The 11,493-nt window shown below is 41.4% G+C and overlaps 1 protein-coding gene across 1 annotated transcript; it reads right to left on the bottom strand.

Moving 5' to 3' along the window:
* Nucleotides 1-1,638: 1,638 nt before the first annotated feature.
* CCDC47 (coiled-coil domain containing 47) lies at nt 1,639-11,365 on the bottom strand. The gene is made up of 12 exons (XM_026864777.1): nt 10,729-11,365; nt 10,495-10,602; nt 8,965-9,139; nt 8,525-8,646; nt 7,824-7,889; nt 6,843-6,944; nt 5,926-6,036; nt 5,274-5,359; nt 3,896-3,954; nt 2,605-2,714; nt 2,275-2,442; nt 1,639-1,973 (listed from the first exon to the last, which is right to left on the bottom strand). Exons 1-12 carry the CDS (start codon nt 10,987-10,989, stop codon nt 1,893-1,895), a joined length of 1,449 nt encoding a protein of 482 aa, XP_026720578.1. The 5' UTR covers nt 10,990-11,365; the 3' UTR covers nt 1,639-1,892.
* Between the last annotated feature and the right edge of the window lie 128 nt (nt 11,366-11,493).

Here is an 11,493-nt window from a genome sequence, read left to right as displayed (position 1 = left end):
CCATGTTGGGTCCCTCAACGGAGCGGCCGAGGCTTCGTCCCCGCGGGCCGCCCAGCAGCTCCTCGGCCACGGGGCAACACGTCCTGCCCGCCCTCGGTGCGGCGGCGGGCCTGCGCGGCCCCGGCCTTAAACCCACCTCCGCCCTCCCTGGCCCGCACAAGGGGAGAGACGCCTTCCTCCCCCTCCGGGCCCTCTCCCCCAGCAACCACCGCCCTCCCAGGGAGCAGCTCCCGGTGGAAAAAAAAAAATCACTTCTACCACCATCGCGGCAGAGATAACAACAACAGCTGCTGCGTGCTTAAAACCTACATTGAAACCTACCCAGGACAAAGGATGCTTTGAGATTCTGCTAGATGAAAGGAACACAGAGTCCAGCCAAGTACAGTAGACAGGTGGAGTGTTTCAATTATATTTTACTCTTCATTAGATTGTTCATTTGAATGTTCATATTACAAAATTAGCTGCCATGGCCCACAAGTGCATGGGACTTCAGGAAAGCTGTCCACTTACTCAAAAGAGCACAAACTAGTATTTCCTTTCAAAGAACTTTGTGAAACAACATATTCATCTTTAAAGCTAAATAGTGCTAAAATTTCACATAATCTACATTAGTTTTGTTTTTAAATAATTTTACCAACCATTATAAAATTAATATATTTGCATGTATCAGGTTACAGACATTTGCATTTACAGTGTGAAGTATCCCATGCTGGAACAAGAAGTTTAAGCAATTGCTGTTTCAACAGCAGCTCATTCTTATTGCCTCAGAACCAAGTTTGCACAGAATATTGAACAAGAAAATGCAAGACATTTTTCCCCACAAAACTGTTACAAGCAACAATAAAATTCCTTCTAGACAGGAAGCATTTATAAAATGCAGAGCTCTCCCAGTTAGCGAAGTGCTTGCACAGGGGCATTCACTTCATTCTCCCCATTTATATTCAAAAACCTGAAGTGATCATTTACCAGATGAGGAGGATACACATCCTCTGAAACATTTTTACTTGCTTGGGGAAATTGGCAATTGCAGATACTTTACTGAAATCTAGCTTCTGGCTGAAGTGAACTAGGCAGCAGCTGCTGAGATCAGGAGAAAAGTTTTTGAGGCAAACTCATACAGTTAAAAATATTCAAGGAAAGCTAGTTGAAGCTGCTAACTCACCATGTGCTCACTCCTGAAGAAACACCATGCTGACATTACAGACTTCACATTGTATTAACCTTGCAGCATTCAACACCATGAGTAGGAAACTGTTCACGTATTCCCTTCCCTCGTTATCTAACCCATCTGTGTTTTACACATATGCCAATCATGCCCACAGGTGACCTAAATACTGTTTCAGTCTCTTGTTTGTAAAAAAAGAAAAACTCAGTCACTTCTATTCTACTGGGCTTAAATCCCTGAAGAATCCATACTGTGTATGGAAGGCTCTAAGTTTTGTGCCTTTACAAGCTTGATGCAAATAAATGCACAGTAAATGTTTGTTGTGCAGTTTTCCTCCCCTTAAGTTTTTCCCCCTTCCCTCCCAATAACTAAAACCAAAGTTTAAAACCAAAGCATGAATATGTTACCAGCACACATGGACAGATTTACAATCTTCTGTTTTTAAAGAACAAATGACAAAGAGCATTCAAGAATATTGCAATTTTTTTTTTTTTAAACAGACAAGTAGCAAAAATTGATACCACCTGGAATAAAACAGCTGAGATAAAGCTCTCTACATACACCTGCATGTTGCTGTAATACTTAAATAAGTAACACCAATGCAAGGAGCATTTGTTTTAATGGCTACTAGTGTTCAAAGAAGCGTAGGATTATGGAGTTAAGTAGGTCTTTGTACCCTGTGAATTAAAATTCTGCAGGTGGCTCTGGGACGCTTCTCACAATGGAGTCACATAGCTTTCACTTTGATTTGCTTCATCTTCATCTGCTTCTTCTCAAGTTTCTTCTGCTCACGCCGCAAAGCAGCTTCCTGTAGGCAAGGACACAGAGATCTGAATGAACATTGCTGATCTCTTCAAAAAGCAAACTAGTCATTTCAGAAGAGCCAGACTAAAGAGACCTCCAGTGCTTGGGCTCACATCTGTAACCACAGGAGCTGGCTCCTCACGGGGAGTCTCTGCATGTTTCAGAAAGCAACAGCATATACCCTGAAAGTTGTCTGCCTTCCAGCAAATAAGCAGCCAAAGTTGGCCATTGCTGGTATACCTACAGGCAGCCCTGGAGGTAGGAGAAATCTGCCAGATTCGTAACAATCTGAAAATCCATCTCACCTCCAGCCGACGCTGTTTTTCGGGATCCTCTTCGTTCATGATTCGCTCCTTCTCTGCCCGTTTTTTCTCTTCTCGACGGGACTGGGCGGCCTCCTGCCTTTGCACATGAGTCAGTTTAAGGAAGTTCTCTTCTACACGAGCCCTGTTCTTGTCAGCTTTTTGTTTACCCTTTTCACAGAGAAAAGCAAATACAGTTAATACGGATTTCCCCATGAGCAGGATGTAGTATCTCTGGTAGTTGTATTAGAAACATGTCTCCCAATCTTAAGATTAAGGATTCAAGGGTAATGGTTGCAATATACAGAAGACATAAAAATATACACTACTTACTTCTCTGTTCAGACGGAACTTCTTTGCTTTGTCAATAGAGTAGATAACCATGCTCATCAGAGGCAGCAAAGACTCCATATCCTTTGGGGAAGTGTTGCCTGAACCAGGCACTGAAATAAGGAGTTTCTTGTTAATTCACAGAGGTTGGCAGGATTTGTCTACTTGGTATAATGCTCTTTCCTTATTGCTCACACCATTCATGAAAGAAAGATGTTCTTATGCTCCTATGCTCCCCTTTAGGAAGGACACAAGGCTCAGTGCCAGGTCCTGCACTTGAGTCTTAACAACCCACTGCAACACTTGGGGCAGAGTGGCTGGAAAGCTGCCCAGCAGGAAAGGACCTGTGGGTGTTGGTCAACAGCTGGCTTAATATGGGCCAGCAGTGTACTCAGACAGCCAAGGCCAACAGCATCCTGGCTTGTATCAGAAATAGTGTGGCCAGTAGGACTAGGGGAGCAATCATCCCGCTGTACTTGGCACTGGTGAGACCACACCTCGAATACTGCGTTCAGTTTTGGGCCCCTCACTACAAGACAGACACTGAGGTCCTGGAGAGCGTCTAAAGAAAAGCAGCAAAGCGGGTGCAGGGTCTGGAGCACAAGTCCTGTGGGGAGTGTCTGAGGGCACTGGCAGGGTTTAGCCTGGAGAAAAGGAGGCTGAGGGGAGACCTCATTGCTCTCTACAACTCCCTGAAAGGAGGCTGTGGCGAGGTAGGGGTCAGACTTTTCCCAACTAACAAGTGACAGTATGAGAGGAAATGGCCTTAAGTTGCGCCAGGGAAGGTTTAGATTGGATATTAGGAAAAAATTCTTCACCAAAAGGGTCATCAAGCACTGGAACAGGCCGCCCAGGGAAGGGGGTTGAGTCACCATCCCTGAAGGTATTTAAAAGATGGGTAGATGTGGCATTTAAGGACATGGTTTAGTGATGGACTTGGCAGCATTAGGTTGACAGTTGGACCAAGCAACTGTGCAAGCGCAGACTTCAAGGCCTGTGGCTTAAAAACAAGCCACGTTCCAATGATGACCTAATACAACCACCAGTAAAGATACAAGTATGAATTAAGATTAGTAATGGCAAGATTGAGTATCCTGTTATCATAAGCCACTCAGTCCCCAGTGTTATTACCACCTTCTGTTTACTGGTTAATTGATCAGTGATCCTGTTACATGAAGTCATTTGTCATATATTGTCTTCCTTAGATGACAGAACTTGAACATAAATAAAGCACAACACTCTCCCAGATACACACACACACACACACACACACACACACTCTGAGTTCTCTTACCATTAAATGTAAACAAAAGTGTCTTTTTAGTTTCGGGCAGTTTTGTAAGCTGACCCTCCCTGGTAGAAAAGAAAAAAGTGGCTGGAATGAGTGAAGAAAAATACAGGCACACAAAATACCTAACATTGTAGAGGAAACCTTGTCTAGAACCAAGAGACACTTTGCAAGCTACACAAATAAAATAAGTAAGACTAACAGCCTGGCTGTAACCCAGATTTAAGCTTCAAACTATTCAGATTCCTGAAGTGTTTTACTCAAAAGCATGCCATGAAAAGGCATTAATGTAAAAACATACTAACAGCATGGTCCCATCTGACTGTCAGAGGTCATGTGAGCTCTGGCATCTGAGCCCTAAGGCGGCCTGTGTATTTTTAATGACATTCAGTTTTATATATGCCCTGTTTATACTACTATAGATCTTCTATAAAGACTAGTTAGGAGAAAACAAACTATTTTCTAAAGAACTCAAGTCTTCACTGCCCAAAACCCCACAGTATTCTCCTGTAAGAAAGTCAGACCTACATTTCACAGATCCTCCAAAGCCTAGAAATTTCAAGTACAAGGTACACATACTCCCGCCTTATAATTAAATCCAAGTATGTTCCTTTTTTGGGAGGACAGTTTCTAGTTTTTATATGGATCGTTTACTTATATGCCTGCGAGCATAATACACCCTTGCAAAAACCTACATGGTAATTCAGATAAGATCAATCACCCACCACTTAGCAATTCTGAAGAGGCAGCCAAAAGCACCTCAAGACTAGGAGGCTTAGAGAAACAAAAGAGATGCTGCATCTGCGTATTTCTGAAGCACAGCTGAGAATCAACCTGAACAAAAGTACCCAAGCGATGAATTCAACAGCAGAATGTTTAGCAGCATCAGCTAGGGAAAGGAAGGCAGCCTTGATGTTTGGGTTTTTTGTTTGGTTGTTTTTTTTTTTATTACTCTGCAGACTTTGTTTAAACCTAGTTCTCAATGCATTTAAATGGCATCAGAGTTAATGTGTTGAGTTCTCCTCCTGTGGTGTTACTTCTTGACCCTGAAACTCTCACACACTGAACACCTGTAGTGGGATTACTCAGTTGTTTTCCATGCAGCTGCATCCACAGTAGCTGCCAGGCCTTATCTGGAATTTGTAGCTGCCCTAAGTACAGCGTAACCAACACACAACAAATACTAAGGCAATACAGCACCATGACCTTCTAAACTAACACAGCATTTGGAAGCATCGGGAGTGTATTTATTCACCTGTTTCACCTTTGCTCCCAATTTGTCTTTCTGTGCATTCCAGCAGGCTTCACACTGCAAACAAGTTTGTCAGCCTCTACTTTGCTTTTACAATAGCTACTGGGAGGAGAGATCTAGCTTTATACGTACTCTTGCATAAGTTTTGGACCGGAGAACTGGTCCGAGAATTGGACGGACTCAATCTTGTCAGCATAGTGCGTGAGGAAATGTATCATCTAAAAGAGAAACTGGGGTTAGTTTTTCCCAACACCAATCCATCTGCAGCCTACCCACTCCATAGAGGTTTGCCAAAGAGATCACTCAAAAATTGCTGTGCTCAGCTTGCCACAATGAGACTGAAATTTAAACTGTCAATTTTTTTTAGCTTTTGCTAGAATGGGCCTCAATGCATGGAACTAAGGTGAGCAACTCAGATATTAGATAGATAACTTTAATGGAGAATTTTCCAATCATTTGATAACGTCAGCTTTGAGGACCTGCAAACACACCATCAACACCCTCCTCCAAACTGGCTGCTGAAGTTAACTTCCAGGCTTTGAAAGGCAGTTTTAAGTCTGCAGTCCATATTAGACTAACAGTTGCTATGTAAAAGGAACAAAGACGTGAGAATTACATCCTTCCTCCAGCCCTTAAACTTCCTGAGGGTCCTGATTTCTCTAGATGTCACTAAGGCCATTTGGCTCTCCTGTTGTGATGTTTACAGGAGATTAGAACTTTTTTTGCATATGCTGTAAGTGCCAGGGTTACCAAGGAAGATTTGTAATAATTCATTCCAGATTACCTTAGCGTCCATCATTCCCTCTGTGACCTCCCCCATCTCCGACAAGATAGCCAGTGAATCTGGAAGCCCATATTTTGCACCAGACTTAGGTTTATCACTGCAGAACTCACTCTGTTTCAGAGAGAGAACAAGGAGAAAGAAATAAATATAAATACAAGCTGGTAAGAATCTTATCAGACTGAACTGTTCCAGCACAGTGGGACCCCTAAAAGTACTTAAAAAGAAACAATTAAAAAAAAAAGACAGTCACTCAGTCTGGCTGGGGACATTTCAAGCATATAGCAAAGCATGTAGTATCAATGGTCTTTAAGTTAATATTTCCTTTCAGTGGTCAAGACTTTAAGGAAGAGGATAAAACAATTCTAAGCCCTCCATGCTGGAATGCTCAAAGTGGATTAAGGCATTTTGCTTACATTGTTTGGTAACAGAACAAAACCAACTGGCATCCTACCTACTACACTTTGGTGCTGTTACTTGAGACAAGTTATGAGAGAAAAGATTTGCAAACTACTGCTTGTTATCACTAGATTCTTTGCTATCTTCAGGGCTTGAACATATGGAAAGTTTTAGTTTCAGATCACATAAAAGCAGATGACTTAGACCCCAACTCTCCACATCACATATCACTAAGTTTACTTTTCTACCCTTGAAGAAGTCCTTTGTGCAAATTAAATGAGGTGAAGTGACACTTGTGTGTATCCTGACAGTATACTTCAGCCTCCTCCTAAATGAACTATACACCAAGAGGAAGGCGTAAGCTGCTTTTGACTGCTTCTTTACCCACAGTTCTGGCACTAATTCAAAGAGAACAATCACAAGTTTTCTTTTTTCCCCAAGAAAAATAAGGACTCTACAGATTAGAGGTTCTTACATCCTGTTATTTATCATGATAGTATTCCCAACGTGAACATACATACCAAGTCCTGCATCTCTTTCTGAAGTCGCACCAATGCTTTTCTCGTTCCAACGGCAAACACGTAGGTGTCCATATCTTCATCATTCATTGTTACTTTTATTTGCTGTGGGACAGAACGTTATTAGCCCTGATCAGATTTATGTGATGTACTCTGCCTTCACACTGCTGTCTAAATGCAGACTACATCTTCTATGACTTCAATATTTGTCTGACACTTTGATTCATTACAACAAAGAGTAAGCAAGGCTAAGACAAAGATTATTGATTTAAAGCTTCTCAGCGTGTCTCAAGGTCAGGTAGCTTAATTATACTGAGTACTCAATTCAGTATTCTATATTCTACAGTGTAATTAAAATAATATTCTGTATTCTACAGTGTAATGACAGTGTCCAGAACAGCAGAGTTTTAAGACTCATTTGCAGCACAGATATCCATGGCTGATGAGGAACTGCCCATACCTAAATATAATAAAGTTACAGATACATGGAAAGAGTGTTCGCAGTGCACACAACCACTGTTCTTCCAAATGTAACCTCTCTTGGCATTTATGCAGTTAGAGCAAGGGGCAAAGCAAAAAGTAATATTACAGGATATAATATCCAGGCCAGCGTATGCATTAGGCGGCTCTGTTCTGGCAGACTGAACAGACAGAAGAACAATCATGAAGTATTTCAGATAGTAAAACCACTTTTTATCAAGATGAGGTCTTGAAGCATGAAAGTCTGTTCACAAAACCACTCAAACAATAAAACCCATAGATAAAACAATTTCCATCATCAGCAGTTTGCATTTCACAGGCAGAAAAGAAACACGAATGATTCTTTCGGATTGTTTCAACAGTTACTGAACTGGAAGATATGGAATACTATAGAAAGATGCCTAGCAGTTCACTTGTGTGTGACAAGAACAATCAAAAGCACCACAGTAGAACCAAAGGAATGCAGCAATTCATCACAGCTAATCTAAAGGGCTGAGTACATACCACTTGGTCAGAAGCTGGCCTCATCATGCGTGCAAGAACGTTCAGTAGGTCTTGTCTCTTGAGAAACTAAAAAAAACAAGTTTGTAAACACAGAAGATGATAGCTGAATATACCTAGAGTGCAGCACTTCACTGGCAGATAGCAGCGGGGCTCAAGGAAAAACAGGACAGTTAGAAGATGTTTTTCATAGAATAATTTAGTTTTGAAGGGCCCTCCAGAAGTCCACCTACACTGCTCAAAAACAGGCCTCTTTTCTGCATTAGATGAGTTTCTCAGGGTCTTATTCCCTCAAGTTAGGAGCTAAACCAACGTGTGGGGCTGTTACATCCCAGGTGCAGGACTTTGTCTTTGTCATACTTCCTCAGAATTCCTGTTGGTCCATTCCTCCAACACACAGTCCCTCTAAATGGCAGCTGGGCTCTTCAGCCTACCGCTACCTCTGTTTACGCTACGCTTCTGGTTTATATATACTCTTTCTGCAAGCATTCACTCTTGCCTGCTTTGGAGGGCAGAATACAGGCTTGTGCGGATCTTTAGTCCGACCAGTTTTCCCTTCATGTAAGCATATTCAGAACCCTATACCTAAATGTCAGCAAAAGACTCAAGATGGGACCCCTTGTTGCTCACACTGGAATGGAAAAGCCTCTAGGACCTGAAAACTGGTGACAGGTGAACAGTACTACAAACTCCCTCACCCTTACCTTTAGCTGGATGAGCATTCCTTCACAGCACACCCTTCCAGAGCACCACAAGTTATAAATATGTTCATTTTCTTGATTTAGTTTCCCAGTGCTTGTAGCTTCTTTATTAGTGCCATCATCGCCTGAAGAAAAGAACAGTGAAGGAGAACCGCAATCTAAAAAAATCACAAGTTTAAACACCGAAGTTCATCCGTAAGCTCAGAGCTCAGCTGTTGCTGGATTACTTCAGTATCACCATGATGTTTCTGAGTAATTTGTGCTACACCATGATTATCTAATTTCAGCACTGGAAGACTGACACATTGTCTACAGGCACAGCTGTCATGAGTGTTATCAAAAAGTTACTCAAAAAGTTACTCCCCTCTATAGCCCACACACCGGTCTAAAACCAGCTTTATTCAAATAAACTAAAAATGGATCCTAGTCCTTAGGGAACTCACCAACAAGAGCAAAGTTACTTTCTAGCAGCTCCCTGTGAGTATTGAACCATGCATGAGCCAGACGGTTGTTTTTGTTCTTCCCAATGATGTAATTCATGATGTAAGCAAGAAGACCTGTTACCATCAGAATCTCCATGTAATAACTCTCCCAGCTGTTTTGAAGGTGAGCAGGGACCTATGATAAGTGAACAGAGACTGTCTTTTACATATTGAATGAGCAGATTCCATAGAGACAAACAGTTTGGAAAGCACAGAGTACTGGAGAAGCTTCAGCCCAAACACAGCAATAACCTTCACAAAGGCAACAGGACAGAGCTAAGCCTACATAATGCAATTGGCTCTACTGGGACACAGTAATCATACAGGAAACAACTGATAATAGCATTCCCAAAATACCTGGCTAATGCAAACAAAATACTTCCCTCTTCCAAGTGAGTTTGTGCTAGCATGCATCCCTCAGAGTAGTCAACAGCCCGGCATTTCAACCCATTGATTATCTGAGCTTGATGCCCTGCCCATCACAGCATTATCTGATCATCACATAACTTCTGTTAAAATCTGAAGTAATACTTAATGTCCGGGAGCATTTTCAGATGCCACCAAGAACGACAGACTGCGTGGGGGAGCAGAGAAACCTGCCTGATCTTGCCATCTGCAGAGAATAATTAGTCATTCTGCTATTACTGTATCACCCCTCAGTCACAAAAGTACCCAAACCTTAATTTTCACACCCAAAGTAAGCCCTAATACTTAAAAAGAGATCTTAGGGATAATAAAATGCAGGCCTCAAGCACCTGGTCATTTCATAAAAGACTCTCTTGGGAGGCAAAAAGAAGATGATGCAGGGTAGACAGAGTGACTTCAAAAACCATCACAGCCATAGATTACACTATGTTTACTGTAAGCATATCATCACTGCAACCTCTTCATGTGTTGACAAAGCATCCAGACATGATGGGATGTATGGTTTTTCTCTGGATTAAATGAAGGTCATCACTCTAGCTCTTCCACTTCTCCCCCACAGTCATACAGGTAAAAGAAGCTAAGTCATAAAATTCTTTGGTCAAAACTATGTTTCAAGAGGTCTCTTTTAATGAAGAATTTCCTGATCTATATTCCAATTACAATTCTCAGTTTTTGTACAGGATTGATCCAAGTATGGGAGTTCTAGCAGTTTAAAACAGAGATCAACAGACCAAAGACAGCTGCCCTGGAAGTTTTACTTCAAGAGCTGCGATTTAAAGCATAGCATAAAGCAATGCAGCAGAGCATGGAAATTGGGAGCTAGCACACCTGGATCATTTCTGCTGCTATCCTGTTGCATTATGTCAGGTATTTCTTTTCTCCACACTTCTACCCATTTCTGCACTGTCTCTTGTTAATTCAGATAGGGAATTATTTTGGACAGATTCTCTCTTATGTGTCTATATATCCATACACCAATGACATTACTGGCATACCACCTTAAAAAAAAAAAAAAAAATCAGTGATGAAACATCAAATAGAAATCAGGTCAACATTTATACTTACATTAACTATTGTTATGGGGTCTTTATTTTTGCTATGAGATGCATCTGGTTTCTCTTCATAGCCTTCAAACTCCTCATCATCATACGGTTCACTCTCAGTATCACCTTCCTAAAGGGCAAAATTCACAAACAGCATGAAAATCCAAAGCCACATAAGCAAAATCCCAAAAGATAAAGTGATAAAAGTGTAGAGATACTACTGGGAAACACATAGAAGAGAGAGGTGAGGCAGTACCTGTGCATCTGCATCATCAAAGTCCTCCTGATTCTCATCCTGACCTTCAAGCTCTACAGTGGCTTCTTCTTCATCATCTTCTGTGGTGATGATCCTCTGAGGAGACTCTGTGACTGCATCTTCATTAACGTCTTCAAATTCAGCAAAGTCATTGTCATCATATTCCATAATGTCATCTCCATCCTCAAATTCATCATACTTTGCCAAAGAAAAACTCCACGGGATGAAAAGGACAGCAATAAAAATATATAAATTCTTCATTTTCACTGGAAAAAAAAATTAAACATTTCAAAAAATCCTTATTAATTCTGTTACATCACACCTCCAATAATGCCCAACTTCCATGAACAATTTAAAAACACTATCAGGATCAGACCAGTGAGAGAAAAAAACCTCTGCCTCATCTTGCCATCTTCTGTATAAAGAAAGTGAATACTCTTACAAGAAAAAATAACTCTGAAGGTGAACTTCTAGACTCTTGCTTGTAGCAGGAGCAGCTGAGGCAGCAGCAAGTTCCCATCTGGCCAAGCTGCTCAGATGAGGAATTTCTGGAAGCAGAGATATTCCACTATAAAACTGACTCTCCAATAGCATCTCTCAGTCATCAGAGTTGCCAACTCTCTTCAAAGACCACACACTGTGCCTACAGTTATTAATTAGCAACTAGCCACAGTCAGATCAATGAATGTGTAACAGCAGCAGTAAATCTTAAAATGCACTGAATTCATTTACTTTAAACAGCAATGCTCTGACAGCTTCTGCTAG

This window comes from Athene cunicularia (assembly GCF_003259725.1).
Source record: "Athene cunicularia isolate RWA chromosome 27 unlocalized genomic scaffold, athCun1 chr27_part1, whole genome shotgun sequence".
NCBI lineage: Eukaryota > Metazoa > Chordata > Aves > Strigiformes > Strigidae > Athene > Athene cunicularia.
The sequence above is the reverse complement of the archived record's forward strand: the minus strand, read 5'-3'. Positions and strand labels throughout refer to the sequence as shown.